We start from the raw sequence: 18,231 nt of genomic DNA on the forward strand, positions 1-18,231 counted from the left end.
ATGAATTTGGAGTACCACTATACAACATGTTTGCAGTTTGGTAAAGGCTAAAAATTGTTACCGTACCTGTGTCTCTTGCTCTGTATTCTAAAGATTCCCCTTTGCTGGGGTTAGTTTCACGTGTTGTTATCCAACTTTCAGTTTAATGTTATAAAAGCCAGAATGGTATTTTTATAATGGACAAGGATTAATCATAATAATATTTTATGGTGAAATTTACCTTTGTATGTGAAGTTCAGGCATAAATGACTGAACTTTGACTCGGCCAAGCCAAATTTTCATTGTGTATGTCCGAATTAGACCAAAAAATACCTGAAAATTTGCTTGTGCAAGTAATATGTCAAACTTCAGGCAAAATCTATAATTTCTGAGACGAATTTTTGCAACTTAAATCACGTATGTCGGAAGTTAATTTGAAGTAGTTAAACTTACAAATATTTACAAGAGATCGAAAAATAGTTATCTGAGCACTTCCCCCACTAAAGGGCCTTCAATTTTCCACCTTCTCTCCCCCCCCCCCCCCCCCCCCCCTTTTATTTTTTAAACAAATTGATTCAATCACGTCTATATTTAGTAGGAGTATTTTTTCAGTTAGGAACTCGAGAAAAGAAAGCAGTAAATTGAAAGGCTAATATAACCATATCCGTAAGAATTCAATGTCTTCTCATTTTCTTTTTCTGCTCCCTTAATATTCATAAATCCACTTATATTTTAAGAAAAAAGGAAAAAAACTTTAATTTAATTTGTAAAGAAAAACAATTTAACAAGAATCAGTATAGTATATTTCTTTTGAGAGAAAAAGAAACAGTCTGTTAGAAGGAAAGGGAGATAAGAGTTCCTGTAAAACATTCAAGAGTATACTTACCTTTTTCAAGAGAATTGAAAAAGTCTAATTATGTCTACATGTGTGGCCAGTCCCATTCAGCCTAAAGAGAAAGCAAGATAATTCCTTGAGCCTCAGGATATCTCTCTTTCTCCTTTTGGTTTTTCACTCGAACTTCTAAATTACAAAAACTAGAAACACTAATTTTTTCCACCGACATTCAGTGGGAAATTTGTACTATAAAACATGATTTTCCCATCTCATTTCTACCGAAACAGCTCACTGACAAAACGTATGGTGGAAAACGGGTTCCTAGTGAATCGAAACTTCCTAATTTTTTCACGTGAAAACAATATTTTTTTTTTCTCAATGATTCAATAAAAATATCTGTGGAAATAGTCCCTAAACATTTTTCAATTGAAAATTTTAATGGGAAAATAGTGATTTTAGTAGTGTATAAATACTCTTTACTGTTTCTATTTCTTATGACAATCTTTGACAGACAATTTCTAAAAATATTCATATCAAAAGTACTCATAAAAAATTGCTTATAATTTTAAAGATGTTCTGTTATTTCTATAATAGAATATTGCATAAATCAAAGCGAAAATCAAAGTGTTCTCAAATATAAAAGTATGTTAATATTTTTAGACGTACCAAAAAGAAAGAAGAGAGTATACCTACATACACTCGGGTGTTTTGCACAAATAGGAATATTTTGCATCATTATGTAACTTTTGTACCCTTTTAAGGAATTTGGGCAAAATTAGAGTAGCATTGGCGCTGTACACTTGGAAGAATGAAATTTACGCTTTCATAAGTCATATCGGGGGGTCATAACTTAAGTACAATTTTCATTCTACCTATTTTTTAATTGTTCACAAGTTATGCCGAATTGACTAACTTATCTTGTTCAAAGGTCATGCCCCGTCGGCATGACTTTAAATACATCTCCATTCTATCTTTAAATTGTTCACAAGTCATGTTGAATTGACAAACGTGCATGTTCACAATTCATGCCAGATGGACAAGATTAGTCTGTGTTGTAATGTTGTTCAATACGTCAATTGTTCACAAGTTATGCTGGATTGACAACACGTGGTACCGCGCTTATTCTATTAATCTTGTTATATTGTACATAAGACCAACCATATTGATATGACTTGCATATGTTATTCCTTTTAGGTCCTTCATATGGATGCTCTATTGGGCAGAAATATAAATGTTTGAATCTATGGTGAAGGTAAAGAATATGGGTTTGAAACAGGAAAGGTGAAAAATTCAAAGAAAGAAAAAGGCCAACAAGATCAGGCCCAACTTTGCAATCAACAAATTGGGCCTCATTTAGAACATTTCCACAAGAAGGCCAGATGAATTCCTCTTCAGCCCACACACATGCTCTTTTTTTTTTTTTTACTTAAAGGCCACTAGGCTTTTTATCACCTAGGGCTTATTTTATTAATTTAATAAAGCAACAAAACAAAGATAGTCCGAAACAAAGAAAAAGAGCCAAACCAAAATGTAAAAACAAAATGGACTAGCACGATTAGTAAGTATAGGCCAGGTATATCAATGGTCAGATCGGCCCTTCGTCGGAGATGTCTGTGTCGTCGCCGGTGGAGCTTCCATCTTTGTCCTCTTGATTGAGTCCATCCTTGTATTGCACATGATTCAGGTTTGTTGCTTTTCCTCATCTTTGAATTCCATCTTTTGTGCTTCAATTTTCGTTGTGTTCTGTGATGTGTCGGAGCAAATTCATCTTGTTGTTGCTCCGATCTTGTAGTTGGTATGGTTCCTTATAGATGTTGTTGTGTATTTCCATGAATTGATCGATTCTCCTGATTGATTTTTTTTTTATTCCCATTTTGCCCCGGATGTTTTGTTCCTTTCGTACTTGCATCGCAACTGCTTGCCTCTGTATTTGTGATCTGCATCTGTGTATGCTCAAGTTGCACATATTCCCTGCTAATTGCCTTGTTGTATTGATGCTTGATTTTGTGTAAAAGTTGCCCCTTTCCCGTGGTGCTTGATTTTTCTTCTCTGTAGTGACATTTGTGTTGTTGTCCCGTTGTGTGTGGTTTGCTGCGAGTGTAGCTTGGTTCCACAGTAATGAAAATGTGATTAGTAATCCTGCACATGAAACCAACAAGTTAGAGTAAAATAACATCTTCATTCTCTCCTTCCAAAGAATTTGAGAATGCTGATGTTTGGTATTCCTCTTCCTTATTCTCCCATCTTGCTCTACTTTTTCTACCATTAACCACCTCATCCTTTACAGTTCCTGATTCTAAAATATGGTATATTGCTTTTGTCACTGTTAATAAGCTTCCTTCCCCATATTACCAGATCCTGAAAGCTATTAGCAGTGTAATCTCCTCTGTCTAGAGCTAAATTTGCTAGAAAATCAACAAGTTTATTCCCCTCTCTGAACACATGAGAAACCAAAATAGTTCTTTCACTCATAATCCTCCAAATTTCCTCCACTGTGTTAATGATCTGCCAAGGGCTGTGCCATTTCTTCTCCATTACATTTTTCATCAACATGGAGTCATTTTCCACAACCATCTGATTTATCTCCATGTGTCTCAAAGCCTGCAGAATGGCTTTTGCTTCAGCCTCAGTATTAGAAAAATTGCCTTCTTTCATTTCCTTAGACTGAGCAAATACCAGATCTCCATTAGCATTTCTCAAACAAAAACTCCATGAGCTTCTGCCAGGGTTACCTCTTGATGCCCCATCAGTATTGCATTTCATCCAACCTATATCCGGAGGTCTCCAACATACCTGAGTAATCCTCAGCTTGGGAGTATAAGTATGTAATGCTTTCAATAAATCAACCCAATTATAAGGAGCATACTTGAAATTCTTCCTTCTTGCCTTCATAAATAGTATAATGGAATGCATAATCTTATACCTTAAGCTATTCACGGACAACTTTCCACCACGCAATAAAGTGTTTCTCCTCTTCCAAAGTTCCCAAACAATAACAATTGGCACAGCTTGATAGATTATTTTAATGTGATGGTTTACAGATGCTTCCCACCAAGCTGTAATAACTTGAGACAACTGTAATCTTTCAATCTTAATACCTGCTGGTCCACTAAAATGCTTCCAAATCTGTTGTGCCACTTCTGATCTTAAGAACACATGTGCAATTGTTTCCTCCTGAGGTGTCTGACAACAACTACATCTGGATGCAAACTGGAATCCCCACTTTTTTAAAGTGTCATCTAGAGGCAATTTGGCTTGCCACAGTCTCCAAACAAAGAAACTCATTTTTACAGGTAATTTACTCAGCCACATGTATTCATAGATCTTTCTAGAGTTTTTCTTTTGTCTCAATAGTTGATAAGCATACCTTACAGAGAAAGTTCCTCTAGAATCCCTTTTCCAGTAAGCTTTGTCCAGTTCCTCACCTCCAGAAGGTGGTTTCACCTGTTGAATTATTTGATTAGCTACTTCTGCAGGTAGAATCTCTCCAAGTTTCTCTTCTTTCCATCTTCATTCATCCTGAACATCCTTCACCAGTACTACTGTAAAGTCACATTGAAAATTTGGTGGCACTCTCTGAAATAATGCTCCTAATCCAGTCCAGTTGTCTAGCCAAAAATAAGAATTTCCTTGCTTAAGTTGCCACCAAATTTCTTGGTCGATATCATCTCTACACTGTAGCATCTTCTTCCACACATAAGTACCCCCTTTCCACTGAGCTAAAATAACATTAAATCTCTTTAAATATTTATTTCTCATGTGGGTCCTCCACAATGATTGCTTTGTCCTAAAATTCCACCATAGCTTGGCAAACAAAGTTCTGGACATATCTTGCATGCATCTGAAGCCCATTCCTCCCTCTTCTATAGGATAACAAAGCGTATTCCACGTTGTCCAATGTTTACTAGAGTTCCCCACTGAATTACTCCAGAAAAACTTGGCCAATAATCTGTGAATCTGAGCAAACACTCCTGAAGGTGGATCGCAAGCAGAAAGTAGATGGATGGGCATGCTCTGAAGGACATGCTTAATAAGAATAGTCCTTCCCCCTATAGACAAAAGCTTACCAGTCCATAAGCTTAGCCTCTTCTGTATCTTGTCAACGATCTCCTTAAAGTGACAAATCCTCCTTCTTCCATAGTATATTGGTACACCTAGATAGGTAAAAGGGAACTCTTTTCTAGGAATACTTGTCTTCTCAACCACATCATTGGCCACTGTCTGAGAAACAGAGTGATATAAGTACACTGCACTCTTATATTTATTGATTTTTTGGCCACTAATCCTCTCATAATCTGTCAAAGTTTCCATGATCTTTTGCAAAGTATCAGGTTGTGCAGATGTAAAGATGATAGTGTCATCTGCATATGCTAAATGATTGATATATGGACTCCACTTAGGCATCCCATATCCCACATATCCTTCTTTATAATGTAGTTTATTCAGTGCCCTTGTCATGCATTCAGCTGCTAAAATGAATAAAGTAGGTGATAGAGGATCCCCTTGCTTTACACCTCTAGATGATTTAAAGAAACCCTGTGCCTGCCCATTTATCAAGATTGAATACCAGTTATTAGAGATGATTCTGTAGACCATGTCAATTAGACTCTCCCCAAAACCCATTTGTCTAAGCACTTTGGTTAGGAAAAGCCAAGATACCCTGTCATAAGCCTTTGCCATATCCAGTTTAATAACTGTATTGGCAGGTTTACCCCTACTTCTGATATCATGCACAATCTCCTGAACAAGTAATATATTCTCCACAATGCTCCTTCCTTTGAAAAAACCAGTCTGCTGAGGTGAAATAATATTTGGTAACAACTTCACCAATCTCTCATGAATAATTCTGGAGAATACTTTGCTGATGAAATTACTCAAGCTTATAGGCCTCAAATCAGAACAAGTAAGCACCTCCTTCTTTTTAGGTAATAACACTACATTAGTGCAAGTAATGTATCTAGGAAGTTCATGTCCACAGAAGAAAGCATGCACCATATTGATGACATCTTTAGATATGATATCCCACGCTGCCTGAAAGAACTTCCCAGTGTACCCGTCAGGTCCTCCTGCACTATTAGCATTAAGCCCAAACACAGCCTTCTTAATCTCATCATCTTCAGGAAATTCAGTAAGCTCACTATTTTGATCTGCTGATATCATATTTGGAATGTTATCCAGCAACTCAAAATCAGTAGCCTCTTTTTCTGCAGTAAACTGATGCTGAAAGTAATTAACAGCTTCCACCGCAATATCCTCCTCTCTTTCTAGCCACACTCCATTCTGATTCTGAATTCTGTTAATTTGTAGCTTCTTTCTTTTGCCTTGCACATGAGCATGAAAGAATTTTGTATTTCTATCCCCATCCATAAACCATTGCATTCCTGATTTCTGTTTCCAAAACTGCTCCTCTACTGCATAAAATTTTATTAGTTCTGCTTGCACCTTTTGTAACCTCTCTCTATTGGCACCAGAAGGATTCTCTTCAAATTCCTGTTCATGAATTTTAACTACTTCTTCTAGTGTATCAATCTGTCTGAATATGTCACCATAAGTATCTCTGCTCCATTTGGATAAGATTTTACTCAACTTCTTCAATTTACTATGAAAGATGTAAAAAGGATCTGACCCATGAAATCCTGACCAATTATCCTTCACCATATCCATAAAAGCAGGATGCTCAATCCAGAAATTCAGAAATTTGAATGACTTTTTGATTATCCTGTTGTCCTCTTTACAATTAATCAACAAAGGTGAATGATCTGACCCTTGTTTAATAAGATGCTCCACTTCAATATTCAGATATAAATCTTGCAGCCCCTGATTAGCTAAACATCTGTCTAGCCTCTTGAAAATACATTGTTCATCTGATCTTCCATTCCACCAAGTGTACATGCTTCCTTTGAATCCCAAATTAGTAAGCTGACAGATATTAATACACTGATTGAAATCTTCCACTTCCATAAAAGGCACTTCTAAACCTCCAAATTTCTCTATTTCATCCATTATAACATTAAAATCACCACCCACAAGCCATGGTGCATTAACAATGTTAGAAATATGAAGAATATCATTCCATAATGTTACTCTAGTTTCCCTATCTGTGCTAGCATATACAATAGAAATGACCATTTCTTGGCCTCCAATCAATTTTGTCAATTTCAAAGATAGCAATTGTTCTGTATCCTTTTGGGTCTCCACCTGATACTCATCATCTACAAATACCCAAATTTTGTCATTACTATTATGCCAAGCAGTTGACATTCCCACCCATAATTTATACATCTCAATGTGTCTTTGATGCTGAAATGGTTCCATTAAAGCAATAAACTTGAACTTTTTCTGTCTGTTTAACATCACCACTCTTTCAAAAGCTTGCTGAGTGTTAACAGATCTAATGTTCCATATTAATGCACTATTCATTGAGAAACTTTGGATTTGGAAGCTATTTTCCTTGTTTGTATACCTCCTACACCTGCTGGAGGCACACTTTTACCTCTGATTGTTTTTTTTATGTTATGCTTGTTGGTGGTTGCAACTTGATTTGGTGATATGTCTCCTTTGGTCATAGCTTTTTGTATGCTTTGCGCTATGTTCTCTTCATCCAGTTCATCATCATCACCAATTTCAATTTCATTAGTAGTAACCTGTGGTTGTTGCTGGCCTCCATGCTCAAATTTTTTTACAGTCAACTGTGTACTTTTCATTTGCCTATCCTCCACTATAGTACTAGACTTACTCTTGTCATTCTCCACATAAGCAATCCAGTTTTCCCCCATAGCTTCTCCACTTTGTTCTTCTTGACACCTATTCTCCCCCTGTTGACCTCTATTGATCCTTTTATCCACTTCTAACGATGAAAGAGTATCATCAGGTTGTTGAATCAACTTTCCAACCTCTTTAACACTTTCACTTATGCTTGTATCAGGTGGTTATCAGGCACTTCATTTAAATCCACATCTTGCATTATTTTAGTCTGGCCCTGTCCCTTCTCCACATCTGCTGCTTTAGTTCCCTCATCCTCTATTGCTTTGCTTTCCATTCCTTTGTTTACATGATCTTCTTCAGTTGTATTTTGATTACTGGTTGTGATCTTTTCCTTGTTCTCATCAGATGTTGGTACCTCTGCTTGTGTTTCCACTCTTTGTTGTGTTTGATTATGCTTGCTATTGACTGCTTCTTGTAACATGCTGCCTTTCTCCTTATTTTCTTTGTCTCCAGATTCATCAGATGAGTTGCTCTCCACCACAATTGGGGCTTTGCTACCCTCTTCCTTCATCCTATCTACAGATAATTCCACCAAAGGTTTTGATGACTGTATTTGTTGATTTCCTTGTTCTTTGCATATTTCCAGTGAAGTTTCTTCATCTACCTTTGATAGTGCCTCAAAAGAATTTCCCCTGTTCAGCTCCTTCTCTACTGTCTTTTGGTGTGTATTATCCTTTTTGTTATCTCTTGTTTCCTTTCCTTTTTTCCCCTCTTCCATACCTTGCTTGTTGATCTTTTTATGTGTCACTACATTCCATTCCATTTTATTGTTATACCCATGATTCCTCCCATAATAATTGTTTGTTCCATTCCATCTTGTTGCCACTGATTTAGTAGGTTGAGAACCATTATTCTCCAAATGTTTCCCATTCGGTTTGGTAGCTGCTTCATCTTTAGTATCCTCATTAATTTGTTTCCGCTTGGCTTTTTCAGGTTTCTCATGCTGCTCCGGCTTTGGTTCCTCCTTCTTGGGCCTATATTCAGGATGCACCACCCAACAACCTTGTATATCATGCCCATGCAGTTTACAATGTGTACAATATTTTGGCAAGTAATCATATTGGATTCTTTGCCATTTTGCTTGTACTTCTCCATTCTCCTCATCAACACAACTGATGTGAATCCTCTTTGGCAATTCCTTCAGTAAATTTACTTCCACTTTCACACGTGCACAACTTGGTCTCGTCTGATTAGTAGTAGCTTTATCAAGTATCAATGGTGTGCCTACTGCTTGTGCCAAAGTAAACATTGATTCTCTATCAAATAGATTTGTGGGTAGTCCAGGGAATGAGATCCATGCAACTGCTATCGTGTTTTCCTCCTCTGGGTTAAACCATGGATTCCATATTAAAAATCGTACAGGATATATCCTTCCCCTATAATGCAATTCAAATGCACCAGATGTTAGGGCTGCATAATCTTCAAGTCGTGAGAGTCTCAATAACAGATGTCTCTCCTCCAAAAAACCAATATCACACCGCCCTTTAATCCCCAATTGAATGGGTAGAAACTTCCTTATTTCTTGTAAATCTGGTCTGCCATGAGAGAATTTTGCAATAACAGCATATTTTAGGTTTTGACGTCGCGACAATTCCTCAAATTCCTTCTTTGTCCATGCAAACGTTGGTTCCCCATGTAGATATATTAAAGGTTTAAGGTTTAAAGCTTCCACTTCTGGAGGTGGTTGTAAAGCAGATAGAAAATTAAGAGTAGGTGTATTGTTGTTTGTGGAGTTGGTCGATGGCAGACCAGCCACCGGGGGTGGCTGGCTGCCGGCCGCCATGGCCATACAAGATTGGTCTAGGGTTTGGTTATTTTAGAAGAGAGAGTAGTCTTAGAAGAGAGAGTGTGTGGCGGCTGCTGCTTTCACACACACATGCTCAACCTGATGACTCATAGATATTTTAAGCTTCCAATATTCTTTTGTGTACAGCTCATTGTAATTTGTTAGTAGGCAACAAGTGATAATTAGACAGGTGTGCAAATTAGTTAGGATTTTTTCTGTATACGCATTACACTGTATAGCAGAAATATTCATTCAATACACAATAGAAAAGCTGAAATTATATTTTGCTATCTGCATTTTTTTCTTCTCAATCATCTTTTACTTCTGCTCCTTTGCTTGAGAAATTGCGGAAAAACAGTAGCACAAGTAGCTTCTGTAGAGGTTGTTGATGCCTCTCATCCCCACTTCCTTTCCCCATTAGATGCACCAGGAATGCTATTGGTTAACTCTTCCTTTGATGGTAAGAGCTTTGCAGGATGGAGCAGAGGTATACTGATTACACTTACAGCCTAAAAAGAAAGCAGGATTCATCAACGGTTCCTCTTCTGAACCAGCAGCTGATTCAACTCTGCACACAGCTTAGACAAGAGTCAATAATATGGTAATTTCTTGGCTTTTAAACTCTCTTTCTACAGAGATCTCTGAAAATGTTATCTACTCTACTACCGCTAAAGAACTTTGGAGTAATCTTGAGGCCAGATTTGACCAAAGCAGTGGAGCAAAACTCTTTCAATTGCAGCAAAAACTCAGTGAGTAGTGACATAACAACCTATTACACCAAGATGAAGAGGCTCTGGGATGAGCTTGATAGCTTAACACTTTCACTCTTTGTAGTTGTCTCTGTACCATTGAAGCAAAAGGTAAGAATTTTAAGGCTAAACAAGATAAAAGACTGTTGCAGTTCCTTATGGGGCTTAATGATAGCTACCGTGGTGCAAGAGGTAATATCCTAATGATTTCACCCCTTCCTAGTATTGCTAGTGTACATTCTCTCTTGATGCAAGAGGGAAAACAGAGGGAAATGCATAGCACACCTAAATATCTAGGAGAAACTTCTTTTATAGTTACTGAGCAGAACAATGGGGGACAGAGACCATATAGTTCTGATCCCAAAGGACATAAAGTTTTCTATGATAATAAGAAATCTTTGGTGGTTTGCAGATATTGCAATAAGATTGGCCATACAATTGATAAATGTTACAAGATACATAGATATCCAGCACATTTCAAATTTACTAAAAGGAATTTCCAGAATTATGTGCAGGGAAACACTATGTTACCAAATGAAGGAAATGGTGATCAGTTTATGTACAATGTGGACACAATGGAAATAACAAGCCTCCCAGTCAGGAGCAGCTGAATCAGATCAGGCAGATGCTATATCAAGTGAGGACTGGTGACCAAAACATAGAATCTCATGCTTCAGCTAGTGGTAACTGTGCTGGTAAAATTCCCATTTCATTTTCAATTCCATTCCTTCTAACCTCATCATTGGGAAGATCCTAGATTATAGACTCAGGTGTAACTGAGCACATAAGTTTCAATAGGGATCTGTTCGTTAGCCTTCTTCCTTTACGTCAAGCTATATGTTAAAATACCAAATTCTCAAAGAGTCGAAGTAATCCGTGCAGGTTCTGTCAAGCTGTTTACTCAAATGATCATACATGATCTTCTTTTTATTCCAAATTTCCATTACAGCTTATTATCTGTTCAAAAATTGTGCTAAAAATTTCATTCACTTCTTATGTTTAATTCCACTCATTGTCTCTTGCAACGCCCTTCAATGAAAAGCCTGATACGCTCAAATTACACCTATTAATGGCGTAAAACGGACGTTGTCAAATATAGTAACCCAAACAAGGTTGGGGTCGAATCTCACAGGGAATATGGAGAGAAAACGGTACTAATTATATGTGATACTAGTCTTTAAAGGCTTTAATCCTATTCCGAATAGTTTGAAAAAAGATTTGGTTTGTATTCGCTATTTTGAAGTATTTGGAATTTGTTTGGATTGGGAGAACCAAAGTTGTGTCCCCGCGATGATCAGATGTTATGCTATGGGTGTCAATATGATATATTTCTAATGGGTCGGGGTTATGTATGCACTTAATCTCTAGTGCACTTTCTAATATTTTCCAATAGTTAGAAAGTATTTATTTTCATGATTTTCCCAAATGCAGAAAAGTTGTAAATAAGATTGATTAAATATGCTAAGTAGAACTCATCTTATCCCTAAGCGAGTTCATTAAACGAGGGTTAGCGCCCGAGTCCGTGTTATATTATTTCAAATCACGCCCTAGTTCATCTTTCCAAGTAAACTAGGGTTTGTGCATGAACAAGTGTTTGCAACCACTAATGAACAATGAATGCGAGAAATAATAAAATATATCACAACCCATTATATATATATATATATATATATATATATATATATATATATATATATATATATATATATATATATATATATATATACAATGTTAGACACCCATTACATAGCACCCATCATTTGGGTCCACAACTTTGATTTAAAGAACTACTCACACATTATGGTCTCAAAAGTAGTAAGCAATAAATGAGACATAAAGCTTACTACTTTTGATAAAGATGATGGAAAATGGAATCTTGTTGTGTTCACTAAGCTCCAAAAGGGGAGTATTCAATGCTCACCTACCAATGGAACTTTGTTCACGTGGTTACAATTAAAATTGGCTGCCAAAAAAAAACTAAAATGTTCTTTAAATAGGCTCCAAAAAACGCACAGCAGCGACTGACAAAATTGCCCCCGATAGCAAGATCGACGGACCGTCGATCGTTCGACGATCCGTCGATTTCTCCGTCCTTTGTACCTTCAGCAATGTGTTCCATTCGAAGGTGTCGTCGATAAGTTCGCCGCTCCGTCGAGTATTCCGTCTTTCTCTCTTCTTGTTGAGAGATCCTGATTGACGACACAAACGACGAAGCGTCGATCAGTTCGACGCTTTGTCGATCAGTTCGACGCTTGGTCGATGCCTCCGTCCTTTGTCGTCTTCAACTTTGTCATCACTGGAAAATCGAACTTATCGACGCTTCGAAGGACGGTCTGTCGGCTGATCGACGGAACGTCGATTCTTCATTTCTAGCCAATTTTTCCTTTGTTCTTTGCTTTTTGCTTTTGGGCCATTGTTTTCCTAAAATACAACAAAACATATTAACGAGAACCAGACTTACTTGAAAACAACCAAAATTCATAGTAAAAAGGCGTCGAATGTGCCACAAATCTGCGGCACATCAACACCCCCAACTTAGGATCTTTGCTTGTCCTCAAGCAAGTCAGACGAAACAACCACAAAATAAAACTACAACTATGCTAAAAATAAAGTAAAAGTGACTACAATGGTGCTTGCTCATCGCTACCGGCATATGCATTTTTCAAATCAACTCCCTCTTTCCTCATTCCCAAACAGGGTTCTTTCAAAACAAACCTATTAGAATTGACCATGACGCTTCAATCGATGACATCACATTATTAGAAGCATTTATGCGTGCGAGTATTCACCATTATGCCCTCACTTAGATTAGAGAATGTCCCACACACAATTTTACAATAAGAATCGGGACAAGGATGGATGAGAATAGAAAGCACTTGCGCTCACAAAGAAGTTCATGATTTACAAGTGCAGATACCATATGCTTGCCTTTAATTTCAATACCTAACACTTTCGGATGGTTCAGTTGTGATCAGTATAGGACTTGTTCTTGGGTTGTAATGTAGGCTCGGGGACGGGTAGAATACTCATTTGGGAATTAGTGACTCATCCTCCTTGACACTACAGATTTTGACCTTTCTTCTCATGCCCAATCTATTCATTCTTCAACTCATGACTAAGATGTGATTTTACTCTTACTAGAATTTACAATCTTTTTATGAGACATTATTAGTATTATTATTATTATTATTATTATTATTATTATTATTATTATAAAACTATATATATATATATATACACATTTTGTTTTCCAAATTTGATCCGCTATCACATCCAGTTCTCGACTATGCAACTCACACACCCCCAGCTTTAGGCTCTTGGCCTTTACTTCACACATATACCACCCTCAGCTTAGGCTATTTGCCTCTTTTCTCTAGTAGTGTCAAGGAGGGAACGGGTGCAAAGATGGAATGAATTCATGAAGCGAAGAAAAGGTTTGTTACGGCTAATCAAGAGAAAAAGTCAAATGCTCAACGTGGGAACTAGTGATATTCATATAGAACGGGTTTTGGGATTTTTAAGGTTGACGTGACTATTTAGAAAGAAAGCCTATGATCACTTCACAACCAACTATCCTAAGCAACATAGCACGACCTACCAGGCAAGTTCTGGATCCACATATGCTAACAATGAACACACAAAAAGTTCTCACACTCACAATGGCATAAGGATTTGAACACTCAATTCATACACACTCTAATATCTATGATGTCACAAAAAGAACCATACATGTCAATTCATTACAACTTAAGATACTCAATAAACTTTCGGAGGGGTCAATTTCAAATCAATCCATTTTCAAGTTCACAAATATCCTTTTTCCTTCAAAATTCATGCCATAAGTTCAAAATGCAACAACCATGAAAGTCAAATTACTTTAAATAAGATTTAACAAATATATATACTACAAGGTACATCAGGTTACCCCACCCCTAGCAAAAAGAGGATGCATTGTCCCCAATGCATCAGAAATCATACCATTACCCCATGGTGGAGGGGCCAACCTGAAATGCTCTAATCCTATTGTTGCTGCTAAGGTGTCTCCTCTGCAGCAGTGCGAATGGGAGCCCTCTCTACTGCTGGCTCAGTGGACTGAAGAGGTGGAGCTGACTGGCTCTGTGGCTGCAGGTCCTAAGGAGCTATCGTAATCGGCCTGACTGGTGCCGGGATAGCACTAGTGCTAGAAGATGCGTCGGTGAACCTCGTGTCCAGGCGCGACCACCGAATACCCTCTTGAAGCTCGGGGTCTTCATCCTCATTATCCTCCTTCTCAACCTCATCATCAGCCAATGTGACAGGCCTCTTTCTCTTGCGACTTTCCCTAGGCTCATCCTCAGTCACCAAGTCAACTACCCTGATCAAATCGGAAATGCTGGCGACCGATGCAGGTGGTGTCGGGTCATCCACAATAACCTGCTCTCTTGTCCGAAGGGCCGCAATCTCAGCTCGGAGCTGGTCAAGCTCGGTCTTCAAATCTCCCGAAGTACCAGACTCACTCTTCTTCTCAATGGTGGGTATCTGCATCTCTAAACTGTCAAGTCGTACATTGACCCTAGCATGATGCCTCTCCATAGCCTCCTGAAGAGGCTCTAACTCCCGGTGCAATCTCTTTCCGGACAAACCTACCCAACTGCTGTAATATTCGGGTCACCTGCTGATCAGCATGCTCTGCCTTGATTGCAAACTCTCTGAAGTTGGCTCTGTTGAGGACAAAGAGATCCTCGGAAGCTGATGATGCGGCTGACGGAGGAATAGGAGATGCAGATGGGACAGCAGGCTGAGGTGGCGCCTTTGAAGAAGGGGTAGCATCAGCTACAGATGGTGTGGAGGCCTCTGTTGTGGACAGTCCTTCCGTGCCTATATCAACTGTGCCCTGTGGTACTGAATCCATAACATGCTCAGCCTGCTCACCCATGAGATCTAGCAATGAAGTACTGGTGGCCTGAGATGTACGGAGGGTCTCATCCCTACTCCGTGTGATGTCACACACCTTTGCTGCGGGGAGAGTAGCTGCAAATGTATCAATGTGCCTCACCTGGGCCAACCTACACAACTGCGTGATAAGGCACGGGAATATCAAGGCTGTCGCCTCCTGTGGTACGCGTGTCCGAATGGCTCTATTGATCAGATCACCCAAGTTCATTGGGTACCTGGATAGCATGGCAACCACAACCACTACTCTGTCCGGCATGACTATGTTATCTGCTCCCCTGGACAGAACCCGATATATGACGAAATTCCACCAAAATTTAGCTTCCAAGCTGATATCCGCCTTATGGATTTTGGCAGCCAAGTGTCTCACCCATGGGGCCTGGTCCACCGGCCCTCTAGCCATCACCGTCGCAAACCATTCCCGTACAGATTGTTCAGCCCTTCTTTCAAACTTATCATCATATTCCACTGTGGTCGGTGCCACGAAGTCATCACCAAAATAAAACCTGTTGATTGTGCGGGCTGGGATGTCAACATGGACACCCCGAACATACATTGTGTCTAATGGAGGGGCGGCTTTCAAATCTCTCTTGTTCTTGTGCCGCTGCTCGAGCATCACTCTATAGGTAGCATAGAATTCCCGAACCATGGTCGGGCAATAATCCCCTGGAGGCTATGTGAATGCCTCAAGATGATAGTGCTGGATGAGATCAGTAATCCGAGGGTAGCTCTCTAAGCCGCTCATATTGATTTGTTCTTCTTCTTGAATATTTCTCCTCGGATTACCCCCGCTGACTGTAGTGGCCCCTTTTATATAGTATTTTCGGCACCCCTCATAGGGGAAGCGGATTGCAGTTATCTCCATCTTTTGCAGCTGCAGCCGCTCTTGTTCCTCATCTGAATTTCGCTCAGGAGCGGCTGGTTGCTCTGTTGCTGCATTGCTAGAATCAGCGGATGTGGAGGATGAAGTCCCCTCTGCAGACTGAGAGGAGAGTAAGGTGGGTGATTCTGCTTGGGGGAGTGGTGGTCTGTGCCCTCAATCTAGTCGTTGGGACCACCGCTTGACGTTCAGAGTCGGAGGATTCATCCCTAAGAGTAAGGGTTGTTTGACTCCAACCTCGGCCTTTTCTGGGACCACCACCCCGCTTGACTGGATTCTTTGGAGGCATACCTAAGAAAAGAACACCCTTCGTTGTTACGACAACCATAGAAATATAACATAATCAGACAAAAGTGCAAGACATGCGATAATGTTAAAGTTGCCAGCGGTCCGTCGATTTGCTACAAAAGTCGTCGAACAGATCGACGGAGCGTCGAAGTGGTCGTCGAATTGATCGACGAGCCGTCTATCTCATCGTCGATCTCTTGTTAGCCACTGGAATTTTCGACTGAAAGACGATTGGAAAGACGCCCCGTCGATTGATTCGACGGGCCGTCGATCTCGTCATCGATCTCACGTTGTGGCTGCCCCTCTAGATAAGTTTCCTCTGAGACTTGGTACATTCCGGGAGCATGAGATGGCATCTCTTCGACAACATTCACACTTTTAGCTTCTTTCTCCGCAAGCCTCTTTGACAGCAAATCCACGGTGGTTTGCAATTGAGCAAAAGCGTGATCTCGCTCATGATTCTCTTTGGCCACTGCGGCGACAGAGGGACTACCATATGACAGGATTTCACTATCACTTGAGTGCCAAGCTTGATTGTGCGTGGTGAGCTTATCGAGCAACCTGATGATGCTAACAAATGATTTGTCCATGAAGCATCCTCCGGCTGCAGTATTGACAACAATTTGATTCATTGTATCTAACCCTTTGTAGAACTTCTCGATGAGAATAGCATCCGGAAACCCATGTGTTGGAGATTGAGCTAGATGGTACTTGCAATGCTCCCATGCCGAATATAATTGTTCCCCCGAAAGTTGTTTGAACTCAAAGATCTTATCCCGAAGCTCAGCCTTTTTGCTTGGTGGGAACCACTTCTTCAAAAATGTATTGGCTAACTCGCTCCAGGTATGAATAGAATTGATGGGGAGCTTTTCATACCATTCCCTTGCTTGGCCAGCCAAGGAATACTTAAAGACCTGTAACCGAAGTGCATCAGCAAAAACAGCGCCTTGGGATTGTTGAGCACACACATGCAAGAAGTTCTTCAAATGTCGGAGTGGACAATCCTCCGAAGAATTTCGGAAATAACCTTCAAGTTTCAGCAGATGATAGATAGAACTATCAATTTTGAAAGTAGCATTTCCAGTTCTAGGAGGAACCACAGCAGAAGCATAATCAGCTTCATTGATGAATTCCGCAAATATATTCTCATCCTCATCCTCTTCTGGTCCAGGTGGGTTCACTTGGAGTCCACCTTAGTTTCCTTGATTCCGATTCTGTCTTCCTGCCATGTTCACCTGGTTCACCACAACAGCAAACAAAGTGTGATGGAATAGAAAAGGTTTTAAAGAAGAGTACACAACAATCAGTAATTTCTAAACCGTATTCCCCGACAACGGCGCCAAAATTTGATACGCTCAAATTACACCTATTAATGGCGTAAAGCGGACGTTGTCAAATATAGTAACCCAAACAAGGTTGGGGTCGAATCCCACAGGGAATATGGAGAGAAAAGGGTACTAATTGTATGCGATACTAGTCTTTAAAGGCTTTAATCCTATTCCGAATAGTTTGAAAAGAGATTTGGTTTGTATTCGCTATTTTGAAGTATTTTGAATTTGTTTGGATTGGGAGAACCAAAGTTGTGTCCCCGCGATGATTAGATGTTATGCTATGGGTATCAATATGATATATTTCTAACGGGTCGGGATTATGTATGCACTTAATCTCTAGTGCACTTTCTAATATTTTCCAATAGTTAGAAAGTATTTATTTTCATGATTTTCCCAAATGCAGAAAAGTTGTAAATAAGATTGATTAAATATGCTAAGTAGAACTCATCTTATCCCTAAGTGAGTTCATTAAACGAGGGTTAGCGCCCCGAGTCCTTGTTATATTATTTCAAATCACGCCCTAGTTCATCTTTTCAAGTAAACTAGGGTTTATGCATGAACAAGTGTTTGCAACCACTAATGAACAATGAATGCGAGAAATAATAAAATATATCACAACCCATTATATATATATATATATATATATATATATACAATGTTAGACACCCATTACATAGCACCCATCA

The 18,231-nt window shown here is 39.2% G+C and overlaps 1 protein-coding gene across 1 annotated transcript; it reads right to left on the reverse strand.

Annotated features, from left to right (window-relative positions):
* Positions 1 to 3,088: 3,088 nt before the first annotated feature.
* Positions 3,089 to 4,099, reverse strand: LOC132601671 (uncharacterized). Its single transcript, XM_060314745.1, has one exon. It carries the CDS (start codon positions 4,097 to 4,099, stop codon positions 3,089 to 3,091), a length of 1,011 nt encoding a protein of 336 aa, XP_060170728.1.
* Positions 4,100 to 18,231: the final 14,132 nt, after the last annotated feature.

Source organism: Lycium barbarum, chromosome 7 (genome assembly GCF_019175385.1).
Source record: "Lycium barbarum isolate Lr01 chromosome 7, ASM1917538v2, whole genome shotgun sequence".
Lineage (NCBI taxonomy): Eukaryota > Viridiplantae > Streptophyta > Magnoliopsida > Solanales > Solanaceae > Lycium > Lycium barbarum.

What these genes read in the sequence shown, in the direction of transcription:
- LOC132601671 (XM_060314745.1), bottom strand. Translation starts at nt 4,099, where the DNA reads ATGAGTTTCTTTGTTTGGAGACTGTGGCAAGCCAAATTGCCTCTAGAT.